The following is a 22175-nucleotide window of genomic DNA, read 5'->3' as shown; positions in this document are numbered from 1 at the left end:
AGCAGATAGTCACTCTTATGGCTTTGCTATATTCAGATTTAAGATTTTGATGAATAAAATCCACCGGCAGTGAAAACATAATTTGTTTCAACGCTGACTCTCTTGGAGAGGTTATCGGTTAATTCTTAGAAATCCAAGGCTTCCTTCCTTGGTTTCAATCGAGAGAAAACCCTGACATGACTAGTCATCAGGTTCTTCTATCAGAGGAAACTTGATAGGTCCTCATCTCCACTTACAAAAACAGATGTCACAATACTCTTGTCCCCCTTTCTCGATGAGCAAGGCTTCAGTATAAATAATGCTACAAGGAGGACTCTTGTCCACCCCTCAAAAAAAAAAATGTAATGACTTTTAAAACAACTATTAGATCAAAATCCAATAATAATTATCTCAAATTCAATGAACATGACATTTGGTAAGACACACCAAAAAACATAGAACACGAACACAACTAACAGTTACTAACTTCCACTTCCACAAGCAGTAATACATCTTTCATAACAAGCCACGTTGTGCCGATCAGGCCAGGCATCAAGACGTGCTTCCACAATATCTGAATTTTCACAATCTGTCGCACTCAAATAGGGAAAATAAGCATCTACTAATCTATCATGGCAGCAACTTCATTAAAACATTTAACTCTGCACCAAATTAAGTAAGTGGCAAAAAGAATATATGAAACTTCGTTTAGATTTCCACTTTTAGACATTATTTAGGAATCTTTTCACCCGGAATATCATTCAGAGTAGATCTGTTGATTTTGAACCACCAAAAATGAAAATAAAGTGCAGTACGTAAGCTCTCATTGAATATCACTCATTCACTATAATCTATTTTACTACAATTTGTGGGATAAAAAGAGTTCTCATAACCTAGGATTTTGGTCAAGTTGAGCAAACTGCTGCCGCAAAACCCTTCTTATAACTTTATTTGTTGCTGTCCGTGGAAGAGATGCAAGAGGGACAACCTGAGAAACCTGCGCAATTGAGTATACAAGTTAGCATGTCTGTGCAAAAAGTGGCCTATGTTTTAACAGAAAGGGTATTTGTGCGTAAAGCAAACATCAATACCCTGAATAAAGGATTTAGTTTTTTTTGCACAGCTGAATTGAAAGATATCTTCAATTGATTTATGTCGCCCTTCATGTTATCTGAGTCCTTGAATACAACAGCAACTACCAACTGCTCAGGTCCTCCTCCAGGAGGTGGCACCCCAATAGCAGCTGTCTCAAGGACAATGTTATCGACTCCATTACAGATGCGTTCAATTTCAACAGAACTCACCTGCCCAAACAGGAGAGGATCGGTTAGAGCAAACTACATGTATGATTGCATTAATGAAGATTTAAGTCTGAAATGCATCCAACTAGTGTATTTCTCCATGTATAAGGCAAGGGTTCGAAAGAAACATGAAGTACAACAGTAACAAAAAAAAAAAAAAAAACAGGATCATCGCACTATTATTGCACTCCATCTCAACTTTTCCCCACCCTTCCCAACAAACAAAAGGTGAACACATTACAAGTCAATAAGGGAGCGTGTGTACAATAAGGGGGAATTGATTTGGTCTGAGAATTTTGCAACTCAGTGGGAATTTGCTATGTGTTTTAAGTTATTCAGAAAGATGAGCTGCTAAAGGAAGAAAGGCACTCCCTCCTCTTTAAAAGATGAAACAAATGTAATTCTAATTGTAACTTTTTCATCATTCAACCAGCTGAATGTCATGACGGTGAATGTTGAGGCCCAACCTTTGTTTGACAGGTTGAAAGCATGAGATCCGTTTTGGGCTGACAAAGGAGAGAAAAACGAAAGATGTTTTCTGGTCCCCCCTAAACCGGGGAGGGGGGGTGGTTGTGCCACGAAGAAACAAGGGAATGAAAGGCCGCTTTGCACTGGAAGCTCTTTACCCTCCCCACAATGATGGCTATGTTGTCTTGGGGAGGTTGAAGTTTGCTTCTTCTTCTTCCATTATTCCAGTCCTTACGACATAAAGGAAAGATAGATCTAAAAGTAAGACGTCTCAGGCAATCCAATCTCTCTTAAAGTACATCTTACAACCACTTTAATAGTTAAGGCCTGCATATCCTCGAGTCTAAGGAAAGATAGATCTAAAAGTAAGACGTCTCAGGCAATCCAATCTCTCTTAAAGTACATCTTACAACCACTTTAATAGTTAAGGCCTGCATATCCTCGAGTCTATGGTATATAGCTAGGGGCGAAACTAAGATTTTAGATGTAGGGGAAAAAATTAAAAAATAGAAAAACGAAGGGAGTAAAAATTAATTTTATTTTAAAATAATTATTTTCTTAAAAAAAATTAGGAAATATTTTCGGGCTTAGAAGAATCTTATGAGTTCTGCACCTGAATATAGCATTACTCAAAAGCACAAAGATAACTGGGGAGAGGACAAGGATGCCAAAGATAATAAGAACATATTCTTATCGAGGCAAATCGGATAACAGGGTATTCGAGAATCAAATCATTTGAACACCATAATAAGAATGGATTTTCAATGAACACGTTAATAAGATTGGATTTTCTTTTCTAAATAATGAACAAGCTCAAAGCAAGTCTTCATATTAGATTATCCAAAACTACTTGGATCATATGGAAGTGAGTCTTTGTAGGTACTGAACAAGCAACATGTGCCAAAAATATAGCTCTGCCGACAAACATAATGTAAAGGTTCAGCTGCAACTCACTCCCTTGCTATATATTACATCAACATTAACATAAATGACAGATCCACCTGGGACAAGGTATCACATATGACAAGGTACCAGTATATCAAACTTTTCTCTACACTTGTAGAGAAAATGTAGAAGAATCTCGAGAACAAAACAGTGAAGAAAGCAGTTAACTTTTAGAAGTTTCTCTAACATAGGCATGGTGCAGTTGTCCCGCACACTTCCTGTGTTAATCAATGTGTATTCGTTTTCCCAAATACGTGTCGAATTAGATTTGACAATGGAATTGCATGCGTAAGTAGATCATATTCCACTAGGCACAACGCATACCTTGATACCTCCAAGATTCATTGTATCATCTGCACGACCATGTGCATGATAATATCCTCTAGAATTACGCTCAAAAACATCCCCATGCCTCCGCAGAACCTGCATTAGGAAACTGAACAGTAAAATTCAAGAGGCCTAAAAACCAAACGATTATAAAGATGGATAAGAATTCACTTACCCTTCCTTCCCAAAAGGGCATTCCCTTAAAGTAGACATCATGGTGGTCAGCATTCAGCAGTGTACTAGAAGCCCCAAACATGAGGGGATAAAGTGCCAATTCACCAATACCCGGTACATTCTGTGGCTATAACAGAAGAAGATGAAAAGATCATTATAAGTACCTTGCATAAAAATATGTTAAAAAAGAGGGTCCAATTACCATAAAAATTAGTCATGTTAATTTTGAAATGTTGATTGGCGAATTTCAATGAGAAGCCACTTCAAGAGTTGAAAGTCAATGCAAAGTAACATTAGCTTGCATATGCATAACTTATTATAGAAATTCATCAAGACAACTATAGCCAGATTAACCTTTCTTTCCCTCAAAAGTAAAGTTATTTGGTTCTTACAATGGGGTAACCAGCGTTGCCAAGGATAAACAAACGGCAACCCATGGCTGGTGTACTAAAAGCAGCCAATGATTGAGCCTGCAACAAGGAGCCAGTAATAAAACCACCGCCAATCTCTGTGCCACCACAATATTCGATGATAGGCTTGTAGTGAGCTCTCCCCATCAGCCATAGGTATTCATCAACATTAGATGCCTCACCAGTGGATCCAAAGCAACTAACAGATTTCAAAATAACAAATACCGATTGAAACAGCCAAAATTGGTGAAAAGTCCATTTTTGACATACATCCTGCTTTCAATCAGATGAAAGAACACACACACAAACACATATTACTTTAACAGGATCAAAGATAAGAATTGTGACTTGCACCTACCGGACGGCAGACCAATCATACCCAGCTGTAAAATTTGTACTTCTCCATGCGCGGACGATACTTGGGATCACACCAAGCATAGTAACTTTAGCATCCTGGACATAATAAGAGTATTTCCAATGAAAAACATTGGAAAAAATAAAATCCTGAATACTCTAGTAATAAAACATGTCACAAAAATGTTAGGAATCTCCAAACATGTTACAATAAATGCTGCTTCAACATCCTGCACGTAACTCAAATTTCTTTTCAAATTTCTCATGCAATTAGTTTTTTTTTTTTTTGGGATAACTTCACAAAAGGGTATCGAATTATACCGCGTTTTGACAGAAGGGTAATGAATTATCATTTCTCTCGAACCCGGGGTTTTAACTATCAAAATGAGTCCCAAAAGGACATTCTGTCTAGTTTCGGTGTTAAATCCTCATGGAAGTGGAGTCACGTGACTTTTTTAATGCCATTTGTCCATTTTGCCCCTCACTTTAATGCATGTAAACACAACTCTTCAAGCTGGACCCACTACTCACACATGCAGATTGTAGTCGTCATCATCAACCCGGAGAGAAACTCTGAACGGTCCTTTGAGGAGTGGAAGAACCGACATGCATGACAACGTTAGAGAGACGAATCGGCCAGGAGGAGACCGGCAGACGAAATTGGTTTAGTGAACGGAAAATGCTGCGTGGTGCTGATGACAAGCTGCACCCTCCTCTGGAGGGAGCTCTCGGACCACTTCTTGTCCTTGGAGCAAAACATCCTTAAGAAATCCGAGGCCCTCAGGAACAAAATCCAGACCCTAGACCACCAGACCAAGGCCTCCCTCAACAACCTCGACAAGCGCGAGGTCACCATCCAAGGTAGCGTCGAGATCGTACTGGAGAAAGTGGAGGCCAAAACAGAGGCTGCACTCACGACTCTCTGTAGGGCATCCCAAGAGGATGAGAACAGAGAGGTCAACAACGACGAGGGCTTACTGCTGAGTCTGAAGTCGTTTTGCTTGAAAATGGACGCTCTTGGGTTTTGGAGGTTCATCACTGGGAAGAAGAAAGAGTTAGACGTGTTGACAGCTTAGATGCCTCTGGCTCTGGCCGAGTGCGTGGATCCACTGAGGTTTGTGCTGGAATCGATATTGGACGTGTTTCCGGTGGACAAGAGGATAGAGAAGAGCGATAGAGTGAATGATTTAGGCTGGGCCTGCGTTCTGGTGCTGAAGTTGCTGATACCGGTGGTGGTGGATCCGATGATCGGGAAGTCAAGGCTGTTGGCCGGTGACGCCGAGTGTGAAGGAGCGAGCCAAGGAAATAGGCGAGACGTGGAAGGCGAGCCTGGAGGAGCGCCATGGGATCGAGAACATGAAGACAGGCCTTCAAGCTTGCTAAGACGGGCCTTCAAGCTTGTTAGAGGTCTCCTAGTCAATCTCACAGTCAAATCCAAAATACCTCTTGCAAGAAACATCGTAAATCTTCTTCTTCCCTGAATGCGAAGCCCATGCCTTTGATTAAGTGGCTTTTTCATGAGCCGAATCCCATTGGCTTAAACACTCTGTTTTGTGAAGCTAAAACAGAGGAAATTGTTTCATGAGTCACGTGACTTCCACTTTGCATATGACCCACTCAAACAAAAAAGAGAGAGAAATGAGAGAACAAGCACACCAAGTTGTCCCCGCTTTGTTTCTCCTACTCTTTCTTAATGTTGGGTTCTCAAACGGGTCTTTGGTGCCACTTGTAGATCACGTAGGGAGTATGTTGGTTGATTTCTGGGCAGACCCGTTCCGAGTGTTGGAAAATATCCCATTTTCACTCCACAGGGGTGACAAGTTCGACTGGAAGGAGACACCAAAAGGTCACGTTATCATGCTGGACGTGTCGGGGTTGAAGGTGGAGGAGCTAAAGATCGAAGTGGAGAACCGAGTGCCGAGAGTAAGCGGAGAGAGGAAGAGGAAGAGGAGAAGAAAGGGGATCATTGGCATCGGGTGGAGATATTGCATGGCAAGTTTACATGCATGAAAGCGAGGGGCAAAACAGACAAATGGTATTAAAAAAGTCACGTGGAAGTCATGTGACTCCACTTCCGTGAGGATTTAACACCGAAATCAGACGGAATGCCCTTCTGGGACTCATTTTGATAGTTAAAACCCCGGGTTCGAGAGAAATGATAATTCAGTACCCTTCTGTCAAAACGCGGTATAGTTCGATACCCTTTTGTAAAGTTATCCCTTTTTTTTTTCTGGTATAAGAACTACTACACCAGGAGATTTACTCACACATTTCATGGCAATGAGAAGCAGAATTTAACATAAAAGAATTAGTAAAGGCGCACACAAAAGGAAAAAGTTCTCCAAACAAACTGACCTACAACAAAAGAACAAGTAGTAGAAGATTAACAATAAAGCTCCAATGATTCATTAAATGGAGATTTATTTGTTTGATCTAGTAAGGGGGGAGTAGGCTACATTCAGACTTTTTCTTCTACCTATAAGTTAATGTAATTATATATTTCAAAGTTATGATCAGAGGCATTCATTTCTAGACAGTTGTTTTATTATGAGTTGATCGACGTATTATAACAGTTGATATACATAATGTTTTTGGTAACGCGGTCAGAACTAAAACAAGAACGAAAAAAGGACATGAAATAGCCTATTAACTACAAATAATTCAAAATGTTCACCTGAACAAACTTGGCAAATCCAGAACCAAGAGGAGATCCATTATACAAAGCAATTGAAGCCCCATTCAACAATGAAGCATATACTAGCCAAGGACCCATCATCCACCCAAGATTAGTGGGCCAAGCGACAATATCACCTTTATGGATGTCCATATGGCACCATGCATCTGCAGCCGCTTTGAAAGGAGTTGCATTGGTCCATGGAATTGCCTTTGGCTCCCCTACACCAGGAAAGAAGTTCAGTTAAGCATTTCAGCCAACATTATCTGACCGGTTGCCAATTCTGAAGCAGATAAAATATAGTATGGTTTGGAACTGAATCAACCCTTTTCCCAAATTGTGCTTGACTGGTACCATTTCGCTCCCTCTTGCCATAAGGAAGAGGGTTGGGGGGGGGGGGGGGGGGCGGGGGGTGTTACTGAACTTTACATCCATTCTAGATTTATTACTAGGCAAATAGGATATTCAAAGGGCAGGTGCAATTGAAATTTCAATTGTAAAAGATTCATTAGCAATAGTTCTTTGGACTAGAAGCATATTCACTTGCATGCTAATTTTCCCAATTGGAATTATCGATGGCAAACATGAGTTCTTCAGGCCATAATGTTCTGTGTTGGATGCTTGCATCCATTCCATAATGAAGGTGTAAAGTAATAAGCAGAAAAAAAATAAATGGTAGGTTAATTTATATGTACTTACTGAGACTTTTTTTTTTAATAAGTAATCATGTATTAAAAAACATTAGGCGCCCCTAAATACACAGGCAGTATACAAAAGAGGCTACAAATGAGCAGAAAGCACAAGCCTTCAAACCCAAAACCCACAAACAGCAAAGCCCAAAACCCCGAGGCACTCAATGTAAAGGGCGTGGGACTTGCCTTTCCCCCGCCTAGATGAAGCACCCTTAGCATTGTAGTTGATGGAGCAGGCTAAATTTAGAAGCTCCCTTCTACCCTAAACCTTCAGGGGTGTAGCCTCTAAAATGACATCGATCTCCTCATAAGGCTCCCCTATCTCCTCATAAGACTTCTTATTCATTAGATAGAGCAAAAACACAGTGACCTGATTACACCAAACATATTCAACAGAAGATAGACTTGGAATCCAAAAAGATGACCTCGTTTGGTGCACTTAAGTGGAGGGAATCCAGATACCCAAAGGAATGTGGATTTCCTCCCAAGTGTCTTTTGCTGGATATGTAGATTCCCTTCTAGAGGTGAGAATCCACATTCCCTTGCCATTTTTTTGATAGGTAAGAAAAGAAATATCATTAAAAAAGTGTAAAGGCGCCCCTAAGCATACGGGGAGTATACAAGGACACCAAAACAAAAGAAAAACAAAAAACAAAGGAAAAACACTCGAAAAAACCCAAAAGATAGAAGAAACCCCCAACCCAACCATGAAAAGTGCTGAATATTACACATTCAAGCCCCTTAATTCACATATGTTAATCTCTTACTTTTGTTATAGTTTGATGTTTTGTGTTTTCTTGCATTTTACAGTTTTTGGAAGAAAATCACTCAAAATCCATCAAATTTCAAGCTTAGAACAAGTCTGCAAGAATATTAAAGTTGGCAAACTCAATTTTGGAAAGATCCAACTCCAAATCAATTTTGAATTTGTTTGCTGCAGAAAAGAGAAATCGGCAAAAATCTGTTATTTTTGGAAAGATTTCAGAATGAGCACGTCCCTGTATTTTAACCATAACTTTCGGCTCAAGTATTGGATTGCTGTGAAATTAGCGACATTGGACAGCTAATAAAAAAAAAAACAAATATGTCTGAAATAGGTTTTTTCTAATTCAGACGTTTACTATGCCAAAATCGCACTGCAATATAGGACCAAAAATCTGGATGAAGTTTGAATCTTTTTCCTTCTTGGATTGGATTTTCAATCTCCTACTAGGACTAGGAGACTGACTTCCGATTTTTCTGCGACTTCTATGGCTTCTAGGATTCTCGTGATCCCTATAAATAGGCTTCTAAACATTGAAGACAAACACACAAGCTTTGGGAAGGATCAAAGGCTACTTCAAGAAGGGTTTTCTCTAGTTTTCTTTAGTTCTTCTCTTTTTCTTTGTTATTTTCTTATGAGGATGATTTTCATCCAAATTATATGCAGTTAATACTTTACTTAGGGCTCGATTGAAGTCATAATCATGTCTCTTTAAGTTTTCAATTTGCCTTGCTACAATTCATATATTGATGTTTAACCTGATTACTTCCGGTTTTATTGAATTCCTCGCATGTATGTGCTTGATCATCATATGCATGTGATATGAATTTGTCATTTATGTCAATTTAGATAGCCGAGTCCTGGGCATAATAGAGTAATGAAAAAACCCCACCATAGGTTCTTGGATTAATCAACATGGAGAACCGGATGTTGATGTCATATTCTAGGCTTCATGTGTTTGTCGATCTCTATACTTTTATGCTTTCTTAAATAACAACTGGGTGGTAGATAATGTCTATGGTAAATGGAGTTGCACATTGGAGTGTTGTTTTTACGCGCCTTGCACAAGATTGGGAAGTGGAGATTGTCATTTCCTTATATGAGCAGTTGTATTCTCATCGGATTCAGCATGGAGCGGTTGACAGGTTAGTGTGGAGTCTATCTAAGAGGGGAAATTTTGAAGTGAAGTTTTTCTATAAAGCCTTAGCTAGTCAAGAGGTTGTCTCTTTTCGTTTGAAGAGTATTTGGCGTGTTAAGGCCCCGTCGTAGGTGTCGTTTTTTGTGTGGACAGCAGCATTAGGAAAGATCTTGACGCATGACAATTTGCGTAGGCGTCATATAGTGGTGGTTGAGTGGTGCTGTATGTGCAAGAAGAGTGGGAAATCTATTGAACACCTATTACTTCACTGTGATGTTGCAAGGGATATTTGGAGTTTTTTCTATAATTTGTTTGGAGTGGAGTGGGTCATGCTGCGACGGGTGCTGGATTGGTTGAGTAGTTGGGGAAATTCACTGGGTTGTGGTCAAGTTCAGAAAATTTGGAAGCAAGTTCATTTATGTGTCATGTGGGGTCTTTGGCGTGAGTGGAATGCTCGGCATTTTGAAGATGTAGAAATGCCGGTATTGGAGTTGTGTCGAAATGTGCTTAATACGTTATTTGTTTGGGTTTCGGCTCATCATAGCCCGAGTCATGTTATGTTTACAAGAGTTTTTAAGTTCCTGCTCTTTTATTTCCTCTTTTTAGGGGCACTTTTGTATACTTCTTGTGTACTAGGATTTCGCTTCTCTGTGCTTTTTAATGATATGACATTATTTATCAAAAAAAAGAACTTAATAGATGCCATGCTAAATCCTTTGAGAAAGAAAAGAATTAGAGTAGATGCCATGCCTAATTCGTTGCTTAGGGAGATCAATAGCCTAAGGAGTAGATGCCATTCCCTTAAGTTGGCAAACATTAAATATCATGTTATGATTGTAGTATTGTGCATGTTGTGATTCTTAATTGAGTATGATTAGCGGTAGATATCGAAGCCCTACCCTTTCTTCTTATTATTTCAAATCAATATTTTATCTTATCTCAATCAAGATATTTATTTAGGAAATTCTCCTTAAGCATAATTTATATCAATCCTCGTGGGAATGATCTCATACTTGCTTTCAATACTATTGTTTTAATCTTGTACACTTGCAAGTAAAACGTACAATTATTTACCTATTTATTTAGATAGATATTTGCACAACAAACCACAAAAACCCAGAGCCCTCAAAGAATCTGAACTACTTTAAACCCTCAACCTCTTACCTCTAACCCGGCTAGAACCAACACCCGTAGATCGAAATTGATCGAACATTCTAAATTCTTGACCTCTCTTTTCCCTTTTTGCTTAGGAGCAGAGACAGAGCGCTGCCCCTCATCAACTAAAGTCAAAATCTGGAAAACCCCTCTCAGTCCCATTGAAAGAAATACCCATCGTACAAAAACATGATCTAGCATCTTGCACTAACCTAGGGACAACAACCCGTCTCTCAGGATCATCCCCCATCGAAGATTCACCTACCTCAAAGACCCAAGAAGACTGCTGGTCCCTCCAAGACATACCATGTAAAAATTGGGGAGAACACCCATACACCAAGGAGAATAGCCTCAGTGGAAACAAAATCCATTGAAAAGAGGGAGGGGACCCCCCCACGCCAAACGGATATGAAAAAGCACGTCCAACACCACCAGACGAGGGCTGGGCAAACGAAACCCCTTCCCCACCGAGCACCGTCGAGCACTGGTCCACGACCCCGATAGGGGGCTGAGAAGGAACACCCAAAGACTTGGCTATCTAAACATTGATCGCTGCCACAGCCTCAGCAATTAGAGAAGCGTCCACCTGTGCTACACTGCCTTTCTTCGCTTTCCGATAATATCTCTGGGCCTGCTTGGAATCGGATGGGTAGATGGGAGCCTCGCACTCCGACATCACTAAACAAGACAAGCGAAGCCTTTCACCCAAGATAGCCGCCCCTGAAAAAGTGGCTCCGAAAGATTCAGACCCACAACCAATGCCTATTGGCTTCGGAGAAAACCCCTCAAACATAAAAGACAACTCCTCCGAGGAGAGAAAGGAGTTCTAGTGCACAAAAGGCGCCAAACCTACGCCTGATGAGCACCCCATCGAGAAACCCACGTCTACTGGTAGCGGATAGAGGAGCTTAGCTGCAGAAAACGACAGAACAGCAACTTAAGAGCAACCCAAGGCTACCTGCTACGGAACAGCCGCAAAAAACTTCTCCAATACGGCCGCTGGAGATGAAACCTTCGGTCGAGAAGAAGAGGCATGCACAAAAGACACCAGGAAATCAACTGATGAACAGCCCAAAGCTTCCGGCGCCGGAGAAGAAGAACCAACGGCTGCCGCCGAAGACGCCGAGCCTGAAGTCATACCAGGACCCGAGCTCAAACCCACAGAAAATGCATTGAAACCTTGAACCAGAACAAGACCCAACTTAGTGGTCTTCTTAAAATAGGGCTTACAGCCCACCCTATTGGACCCAACCCTTCAACGCATCCAGTCCAACCCAAAACAACTCTTAAACAACCGGCCCAACCCATTCCTGCCCAATATCCACTTCAGCCCAAAAGAGGAATACAAGCCCAATTTTGCCCTACTCCCACAAGCCCAAACTAGCCATGCTTCAAAAATATCGAGAAGCTTCCTGAAAACCCCAAACTCCTGCACTGATGCATCAACTTCAAGCTCGACGTCATCCATTACAACCCTCTTCTTGAAGCATGCCAGACTGCACCCTCTGGAATCTAGAAGCCTGGAGCCATCAATATGAAGGCCTTTACCTAGAGGACCAAAAGAAGACCTCTCCATTGCGAAGCAATCCACCGCCTGCCGAATTGTCTCTTGCTCCCGACCCAGCGGAATGATCTTTTCCACCTTGCACCAGACCACCGCCATCATCTGAACCAGAGGCCTGCCATCTAAGATAGTAGCTAGCAAGCGCACCACCTCCGTGAACAACAGAAAGCCCGCTACCTTACCCAATCTCCTCCCCACCGGAGCGCCACTAGGAGAAGAAGACACCACAATGGTTTCAAAAAAAGCCAAAGCTTTGCTCAGCTCCTAGAAACACAGCCCCAACCCTGCCCATCACGGCCTTCAGGAAACAAAATCATCCCTCCGGCCACCCACAACGTACACCGCCACCTCTAAGAGGCCAGAACTATTCCCACCTCTCCGAACGATGGTCACCTTCGAGCCCTCTCTGAAGGAGTTAGCGAAATCCTTAGAACCAGGATTTTGCAATGTCAATGAACAGCATAGCTGTCCATAATTGTTTCCTTATTGCCCACGATTGTTTCCTTATTTCTCCATCTCTTATTTTGTATAGTTAGCATATATATTTGACAGAATATAGTTTACATGTATAGGGCTAGAATCATGCGGTACCTTATTTCCTTTCCATGTATAGCATCCTTGTAAAGTCTATATAATATACAGAACTCAAGGCTAAAGGCAGAAATTCAGATAATATTTTGTCATGGTATCAAAGCCCAATTGCTAAATTTTTTTTCCTTGCGATTTTTTTTTCTCTCGGTTCTCGGTTTCTGGTTTGGGTATTCACCGCACAGTGGTCTGTCACTCTCGGCCCAATTCTCTTGGCTCAAGTCTCTCGGATCGGTTTTCTGCAGGTTGTGTTGGTGTTTTCGGCAGCCTCTGTTTGAGGTCTCGGTGGTTTTTCTCGGCACTTCTCTGGGCAACAGTGCAGTTTGTCACTCTCGGTAGGTTTCTCGGCAATCTTCCTCCTCTCGGGTTCTCTTTATTCTCTATGGATTCTGCTCCTGTGTGTGTTAAGTTTACAGGCACCAATTATGCTACCTGGGCATTTCAGTTTGAATTTTTTTCTCAAGGGCAAAGCCCTTTGGGGTCATATTGATGGCACGGATGTTGAATCATCGTCCACTTCTGAGAAATCTAAGGTTGACGAGTCTTCTCCGTCCTGGGCTGTGCTGGATGCACGTATCATGTCCTGGTTTCTTGGTTCAGTGGAGTCTCATATTGTCACTCACTTGAGGCCTCATCGCTCTGCTCAAGCTATGTGGGCTTACTTGAAGAAGGTTTATCATCAAGATAATGATGCTCGTCACTTTCAGCTAGAACATGCAATTGCCATGTTTCAGCATAATAGTCTTTCCATTCAAGACTATTACTCAGCTTTTTTGACTCTTTGGCACGAATATGCTGCTTTGGTTACCGCGGAAGTTCCTGTTGCTGCCCTTTCCACTATTCAAACTCTTCACACTACTACCCAGCGTGATCAGTTTCTTATGTAACTTCGTCTAGAATATGAATCTGTTCGCTCCTCTTCACTGAACCGATCTCCTATTCCGTCTCTTGATGTTTGTTTTGGTGAGTTACTTCGTGAAGAACAACGTCTTAGTACTCAAGCTATTTTGGAGCAATCTCATGGCAGTTCTGGGGCTGCCGCTGTCACCTTTTCTGCCCAAGGCCGTGGACCACCTGTGCATTCTCGAAACTTGCAGTGTTTCTGCTGCAAGGAATCTGGACATATTGCTGCTAATTGTCCTAAAAAATTCTGCTCTTATTGCAAGAAGAAGGGTCACATTATCAAAGAATGTCGTATTCGTCCCTCGAATCGTCCAGCCCAAGCATTTCAGACTTCGGTTCTTGCCATGCCTCCTACTGCTCTTGCTACTCCTCCTGCACCAGATTATTGCACTCCCGCAATAGTGCAACAGATTCTCATTTCGGCCTTATCAGCAATGGGGTTTCAAGGTAATCCTTCCCCTAAACTCTAGTACGTGGACTCGGCAGCTTCTAATCACATGACTCCTACTCACACCGCTTTGAGTCGTGTGCGGTCCTATGATGGTCACTCGGTTATTCAGACTGCCAATGGCAGTTCTTTGCCAATAGCTGCTGTCGGAGATGCCTCTTCTACGCTCACTGATGTGTTTCTTGCTCCTCAGCTTTCTACGAATCTTATTTCTGTTGGCCAATTAGTTGAACATAATTGTGATGTTAAATTTTCTGGTGATGGTTGTGTTGTGCAGGACCAGATAACGGGGGAGCAGATCGCGAAGGGACCTAAAGTGGGGCGCTTGTTTCCACTATTTTTGCCTGTTCCAGTTTCTTCTATTAAGTCTTTTGCTTGTAATAATATTTCCGATCTTAGTATGGTGTGGCATCGTCGCTTGGGCCATCCTAATACTCAGATCTTATCTCATGTATTAAACTCTGGTTTACTTGGTAATAAAAATAGTTATTCTCTCTCTCTTGAGTGTGCTTCTTGCAAACTTGGTAAAAGCAAAATTCTTCCCTTCCCTTCCCTTTGCATGCTAGTCGGGCATCTCACTGCTTTGATCTTATCCATAGTGATGTTTGGGGTCCTTCCCCAGTGAGTTCACATGAAAAATTTAAATACTATGTGACTTTCATTGATGATCATAGCAGATTTACTTGGGTCTACTTTCTTCGCTCTAAATCTGAGGTCTTTCGTATTTTCACTGAGTTTTTTGCGTATGTTGCCAATCAGTTTTCCTCTTCTATTAAGACATTACGCACCGATTCCGGTGGTGAATATTTGTCTACTGAGTTTCAGGCTTTCTTGGCATCTAAGGGTATTCTTCATCAACGTTCATGTCCTTCTACTCCTCAACAAAATGGAGTAGCCGAACGCAAAAATCGTCATCTCCTCGATGTGGTACGTACTCTCTTGTTAGAATCTTCTGTTCCGTCCATGTTTTTGGTAGAGGCTATGAAAACTGCTACTCACTTGATTAATCGTTTACCTTCTCAAGTCCTACATTTGGAGTCTCCCTATTTCCGCTTATTTGCTAAGCATCCTAGTTATGATAATCTTCGTACTTTTGGTTGTGTATGCTTTGTTCATTTACCTCCTCGTGAGCGACATAAATTATCTGCTCAATCTGTCCGTTGTGCTTTCTTGGGATATAATGTGTGTCAAAAGGGATTTGTTTGCTATGATCCTACCTTACATCGTACTCGCATTTCTAGGAATGTTATTTTCTTTGAAAACCAACATTTCTTTCCTGTGTCCTCTCTGCCAACATCTTCTACTGTGGTTCTTCCCTCCTTTGAGGAGTGGCTCTCAAATCTTCCTCCTGTCAGTTCACGATTTAAACCAGGTATTGTGTATACAAGACGCTCCCGCTCACAGTCTCTTCCGGTAGCTCACCCGGTATCTGATCCTACCACGCTCCAGATTCAGTCAATGGCAGCACCTCCTGTGCCTTTGGTTCGTCACTCTTCTCGAGTGTCTGTCCCTCCAGATAGGTATGGATTTTCTTCTTCCAGTGGTGGCAATTCTATTTCAACTCTTACTGCTACATTGGCCAATTTTGATATTCCCAACTGTTACTCACATGCTGCCAAGCATGAGTGTTGGCGACATGCTATGCAGGAAGAGATTGCCGCTCTAGAGGCCAATCACACCTGGGACATTGAGCCCTGTCCTCCTACTATTGCGCCTATAGGATGCAGATGGGTTTACTCGGTCAAAGTTCGATCTGATGGAAGTTTAGATCGTTACAAAGCTCGGCTTGTTGCTCTTGGGAATAATCAGGAGTATGGTGTCAATTATGAAGAGACCTTTGCTCCAGTGGCTAAAATGACTACTGTTCATACAATTCTCACCCTTGCTGCTTCCAGTGATTGGCCCCTACATCAGATGGATGTTAAAAATGCTTTTCTTCATGGGGATCTTAAAGAGTGTATTTATATGAAGCCACCTCCAGGATTGTTTCCTTCTCCGACTTCACATGTGTGTAAGCTTCGTCGCTCCCTTTATGGTCTCAAACAGGCTCCGAGGGCCTAGTTTGATAAATTCCGCACCACTTTATTACAATTTTCATTCAAGCAGAGCAAGTATGACACTTCCTTGTTTCTTCGGAAATCCGACATGGGTATTGTTCTTCTATTGGTTTATGTTGATGACATTGTGATCACTGGTTCCGATTCAATTTTACTTGACCAGCTCAAAACTCATCTCTCGAAGTCCTTTCATATGAAAGATCTTGGGTCTCTCACATATTTTCTTGGTCTTGAGGTGCATCGTGGTCCCTCCGGCATTTCTCTTAATCAACATAAGTATGCTAGTGACTTGGTAGCTACAGCTGGTCTTCAAGAGGCTCTTTCTGTCGATACTCCCATGGAATTAAATGTCAAGCTTCGCAAAGAGGAGGGCGACTAACTTGCTGATCCCAGTTTATACCGGAAGTTGGTGGGTAGCCTCGTTTATCTCACCATTACTAGACTAGACATTTCTTTTGCTGTCCAGCAAGTCAGCCAGTTCCTTCAGACTCCCCGTCATCTACATTTGACTGCTGTCCGAAGGATCATACGCTATGTTCACGGTACTTCTGCTCGTGGCTTATTCTTCCCTACCAGCAATTCTACTCGTCTTGCTGCTTATAGTGATGCTGATTGGGCTGGGTGTGCAGATACACGTCGCTCCATCACTGGCTGGTGTGTATTCTTAGGTGATGCCTTGATCTCCTGGAAAAGTAAGAAGCAAGACAGAGTCTCTAAGTCATCTACGGAATCTGAATACCGTGCTATGTCCCTTGCTTGTTCGGAAATTATTTGGCTTCGTGGTTTGCTTGCTGAGTTAGATTTTTCTTTGACCGACCCTACACCTCTACATGCCGATAATACCAGTGCTATTCAGATCACGGCCAATCCTGTCTATCATGAGCGCACCAAGCATATCGAAGTGGATTGTCACTCTATCCGGGAAGCCTTTGAAGCTAGGATTATCACTCTTCCTCATATTTCTACTGATCTACAAATTACGGATATCTTTACCAAGGCTCTCACTCGTCCTCGACATTGCTTCCTAAGTCGCAAATTGATGTTAGTTGATCACCCTGCATCAATTTGAGGGGGGCTGTCAATGGACAGCACAGCTGTCCATAATTGTTTCCTTATTGCCCACGATTGTTTCCTTATTTCTCCATCTCTTATTTTGTATAGTTAGCATATATATTTGACAGAATATAGTTTACATGTATAGGGCTAGAATCATGCGTTACCTTATTTCCTTTCCATGTATAGCATCCTTGTAAAGTCTATATAATATACAGAACTCAAGGCTAAAGGCAGAAATTCAGATAATATTTTGTCATGCAATACCTCTTCCACCATCTATAGCAACCAAGCAACGCAACCTACACCCAACAGAACCACCCCTGAGAAACCATTCCTCTTTTCCACCACCCTCAACTCAACAGACCCTTTCACCACCGAGAAGATGAAAGATTTAGCCTCCACAAAGAACCTTGCCCTTAAGAAAGTTTTATTTCTTTTAAATGACAAAAATGGCCACATTCCCTTTTAACACAGAAAATGAATCAATAAAACCTAACCCATTAAAAAAAATATTGGTCTTTATTATTACGCTTTGAATATCATGTTGTTTGTAATTAATCATGTTTGCTAGACAATATATGCTTAGGGGATTATATGGAAATATAAAATAAAAATTGATGAAAGAAAAAAAGAAAATAGAGCCCACCTTGAGGACATGAGGTGACTACTGCACCCTCCAAGACATTCCAGGCAAAAATTGAGGGGAGCACCTAATTACTGAGTAGAGCAACAGCCTAGGCGGCAACAGCGAAAAACCCTAAAACTGATCACCCATAAGACCACCATCCCATTGAGATGAGAGAGGGAACCCACCCACGCCGAACAGAGAAAGAAGAGCACACCCAACGCCACCAAACTAGGGTTGGGTAACCGAGGGACTCTAGACCATGGCCTCGACCAAAAGCTGAGAAGGGCCACCCAAAACGGAACCATCGAAACACCAAGTGCCACCACAGCCTCGGCCAACAAAGAAGTGTCCACCTAAGCTCTTTTGCTTGCCTTCGATCTCTGATGGAATCTCAACACCGACTTAGACTCAGAGGGGTAAATGGGAGCCCCACACTCCGACATCATAGGACGAGGAAAACAAAGCCTCTCACCCAAAGCAGTCGCCCCTGAAGTATTGGCACCACAGGCAACTAGCCCAGCTCCAATAAAGTCCGGCATCAAAAAAAACCCCTCAGTTCAGGTGACTTCCTTATCAACCACAGACACTAAAGAAGAGGCACCGAACGAGGACCCTGTACCATCACCGAAGAACACAAAAAACGACGGAGCAACACCAAATGCGCAGCCCACGACCGCCATCGAAGGCCCATGCCCCTGTAGCTGGAAAAAACCACCCATAGACATCGAAGATGTCACCTCTGAATAGAAGGAAGACGCATGCACAAAAGAAGACGGGACAGAGCACCCCAAACCTACCGGTGAAGGAGATTGGCCAAATGAAGGAGACGTAAGAGAACCCCCTGCCGTACCAATCTACCCAAGCCCCATCGACACCGGCCTAGACTCGACCGGAATAACAACCAAAGAAGCTTCAACCTCTTCAACCTTCTCTGACTTGGTCAAAACCATCAAAATCGTCTCTGGCCGATGAAGACCCCCTAGGCAACCACCGACATAGTCTCCAACCATTCAAAATCCTTCACAGACACGGAACCCGCTTCAAGATCCAAAATAGGACCCATAACCGGAGAGACCTCTATCGCCTCCTTAGATTTGGGTTTAGGTATGAACCGGCCCAAATGAAAGCCTTTAAGATTTTGGCTCGACGCGAAACCAACAAATTCCCAACAACCTGGCCCACTAGTGACTTGATCCTGACGAGAAGCTTCCTCCACGTACGCAAATTCAAACAAGCCTTTGTCTTCCTCGCAAAGCTTGTCGTGCCTCTATCATAGAGATCACGTTCAAGATACTTCTTACCCAGCGGGCGCAACAGCTTCTTGTTCAGCATTGGACCAAGCGGAAACTTCGCCAACATACCGCAGTCCACCGTCGATCTCAAAACGTCATATTCTCCAGACCTCACTGTCGGGAGGAGATCAAGAACACACAACTTTGCCAACGGAACCCATAACCTGGCAGGACGGATTGACTCCAACCACACCACCTCCGCGAACAACAAAAGAACACCACCCATGATGGGCCAAGCCCCATCCGAGAGCCTTGAAAGGGAATCCCTCGAAAATCATGGAGACGCGACACCTTCTTCCTAGGTCTCTTTGCGGCCGTTGGGTTTTCATGGTGGGTTTTCTGGGGGTTTTTCTATCTTCGGGTTTTTGAGGGTGTTTTCCCTTGTTTTTTGCTTTCTTTCTGTTTTAGTGTCTTTTTTGTATACTCTCTGTATGCTTGGGGCGCTTGACGGTTTTTAATGCAATTTCTTTGATTACTTATAAAAAAATAAAAAAAATAAAAATTACACTTACATACAAGGCTTTCTTGTGCTGCCATTGTATACCTTTTGAAGGGGAAATAAAACCATGGAGTTGAATTGCATGTCGTTACAATAAAAATAAATAAAATTTTATTAAAATTAATGTAGCTTGATTATAGCAAGCCCAATGAAAGGTTTGTATGGGTATAACATGAAAATACCAAACATAAAGAGAATAATATATTATGACAAAGCTTCTTTTTTTTTTCTTTGAATTGTTTCACTGCTCTCTCCAGCTCGATTTATGCCCCATTTTTTAATATGCTTAATTTGATACAAATTAACATGCAAATATGAATTGAAGGTTTCATGATTTCCACCATCAAGTAAAAAATGTAACATTTACAAAACAATCACAAAGAAAAAAGACTTATAAGGCCGAGATAGAAGTTTCATGCACAAAACTATTGATTCAACGTTCCAAAGTTTAGGTCATAGACTTGCATTGTTGATCTTAGAAAAGCATAATTAAAAAAATATCATGGCCAACATCACACTCATTGTCAACCCATGAAATTTCAGCAATGTTTATTATATCAAAAACATAAGGATATTTTTTAGTAGACAATGTTTTGTAGTAATTACGAGTCTTCATTTGTGTAAAGTTTGGAAAAATCTTATTTGTGTCAGGCACAATAGCATCTTTTCGTTGACCCCTCTCTCTTGTCTCCCTTTCAACAAAAACCCCTTAGGTCTCTTCTCTGATAACGTCTAGTGCGGAAAGGAGAGAGGCTCCCTCCCTCCTCATCCGGTTCCCATCCAATCTAGGTCCTCTAGTGTTTTTTCATCTTCTTTTTGGTCTTTTAGTTTTGGGTTTCTCTACATCTTGGGAGTAGATCTACGGTGGTTGGGTCATCTTCTGCGCACACACGCCCCGTCCAAGGCCTCACCGGCTTGTTCCGGTCTTAACCGTTGACGTCGATTTTGTGGATGGCCGTCGCACCGGTGTGTGTGGCTGATTGGTTTTTTTGCATCTTGGGATGTAGATCTATGGTGTTTGGGATCTCCTCCCCATGCATGTGCCTCACCCACTCTTCATTGTGTTCCGACTCTACCCCGCCGTTGGCGCAGCAACGGGTGGCCACTACACGTCGTGGCCGAGGGAGTTTCTGAAGCTTGGGAGTTAGATCTACGGTGTTTGGGACATTTTCACCGCACACGCGCCTCTCCAATGAGCATGGCGCCATCCGCCACAGCCATTGAAGTGGCTTTTCCTTCGTAATTTGGGTTTGCATTTTATGTCAGCTTCCATCGGCTCGGGTTTTGGGTGTCTCACGTGGGTTTTGGGTCTACAAGTTTTTTTGGGAGGGTTGTTCCGGGTTTCTGATTGGTTTTAGGAGGTTTGTTGGGTTGTGGTGCTTTCGGAGCAGGTTTGGGTGTTTGACGAGGGCTTCAACTGTTTTTTTGGGTTTGGGTTTCACGTGGGTTTTGGGTGTTGTAGGTGCTTTCTGGTCAGGAGGGTTTGATAGGTCGTTTTGCTGCTTTCGGGTTCTGGGTTTGTAAGAACTCTATTGTATATTGCCTGTGTACGTAGAGGCGCCTTACACTTTTTCAATAAAGTTGCATTATTACTTATAAAAAAAAAAATAATAATAATAATAATAAGGATAGTTTGGAAAGAATAAATAATCCCTATAGGATGCCTAGAAGTAAACCAAACACGGGGAATCTCATATTCCTATGAATCTTATTAGATTCCTAGTCATTCCCAAACGTAGGTTTAGTCACATTCCTTAGAATCCAGATTCCCAAACATTACATTCTTGAGAATGTGGATACTGGGGGGAATGTTAAATTCCGCGAACCAAATGCCACGTAAGAGTTTTCCTTCCAATTCATAATCGTCTTGAATAACTTGAAAAGAAATGCTACGGAACCTTCAATCCAGACCATTGATGTAACGTTCCAGCTTTCAAAACAAGCCGTAAGTGGAATTATCTAAATTCACACATGACACTACTACATGTAAGTAGCTTTCACAGAGGTTTTTTTTTTTTTTTTCCTATGATCAGAGTTATCCTCAAAGTATAAAAGTACTTCATTTTACCTCTACTATATATATATATATATCTCAACAACTACAAACCTAGTCTCCCAAAAACTGTCACAGGTGGCATGTTACATTACTTACATGGTTATTAACAACACATTGTACATCACAAGTTGCCATAAGTAGCATACTAAAATACAAACGTCAAAAACTACTAATATTTCTACAACTGACTTAAAGTAAGTTAGTCTTCCCAAAAATTGAGGCTCCCAGTCAGTCTCACTTCTCATAGATTGGACACTCATACAAGCCCGCATCTTCTTCTTCCTCCTCTTCAACCACATCTATAAAAATTATAGGTTGAAAGGTGAGTCCATGACTCCATGCGATGCAACATGACGTCGTGGGTCACAAAGATAAACAACAAGATTCACAACACTTCTCGAAACCTAGATTCTATCTACAGTTTGAGGCAACATAAAAGAAAAACTCAACTCTGAGTAGTTCTTATTGATAAACAGATCAAAAAAAAAAAAAAAAAAATTATGAGCAAGACAAATTTCATTAAAAGCGCAAAGTGTGATCAAGTACACAGGGAGAATATAAGAACGACAATTAAGAAGAAGAGGAAAACAATATAAGAAAATCATTATAACTAATCACTAAAGGGGCAAGGAATGCAGCCGTCCAAGAGTACAAAGAAATAAACTGATCAAAACAAAATTCAACTCCCTAATTACAACGCAAGC

General features: G+C 41.8%; 1 protein-coding gene across 1 annotated transcript in view; it reads right to left on the bottom strand.

The window, feature by feature from the left end:
• Nucleotides 1–472: 472 nt before the first annotated feature.
• Nucleotides 473–22175, bottom strand: part of LOC133865853 (probable acyl-activating enzyme 17, peroxisomal) — a 38954-nt gene continuing 17251 nt past the window's right edge. The window contains exons 8-14 of the mRNA XM_062302352.1: nt 6633–6853; nt 3963–4057; nt 3587–3803; nt 3196–3321; nt 3018–3116; nt 1071–1283; nt 473–976 (exon numbers count right to left, since the gene is read on the bottom strand). Of these exons, the coding sequence (XP_062158336.1) occupies nt 866–976; nt 1071–1283; nt 3018–3116; nt 3196–3321; nt 3587–3803; nt 3963–4057; nt 6633–6853 (1082 nt within the window). The 3' untranslated portion in view covers nt 473–865. The remainder of the gene's footprint in view (nt 977–1070; nt 1284–3017; nt 3117–3195; nt 3322–3586; nt 3804–3962; nt 4058–6632; nt 6854–22175) is intronic.

The sequence above is a fragment of the Alnus glutinosa genome, chromosome 4, assembly GCF_958979055.1.
Source record: "Alnus glutinosa chromosome 4, dhAlnGlut1.1, whole genome shotgun sequence".
Lineage (NCBI taxonomy): Eukaryota > Viridiplantae > Streptophyta > Magnoliopsida > Fagales > Betulaceae > Alnus > Alnus glutinosa.
This window is presented reverse-complemented; position numbering and strand designations above follow the sequence as displayed.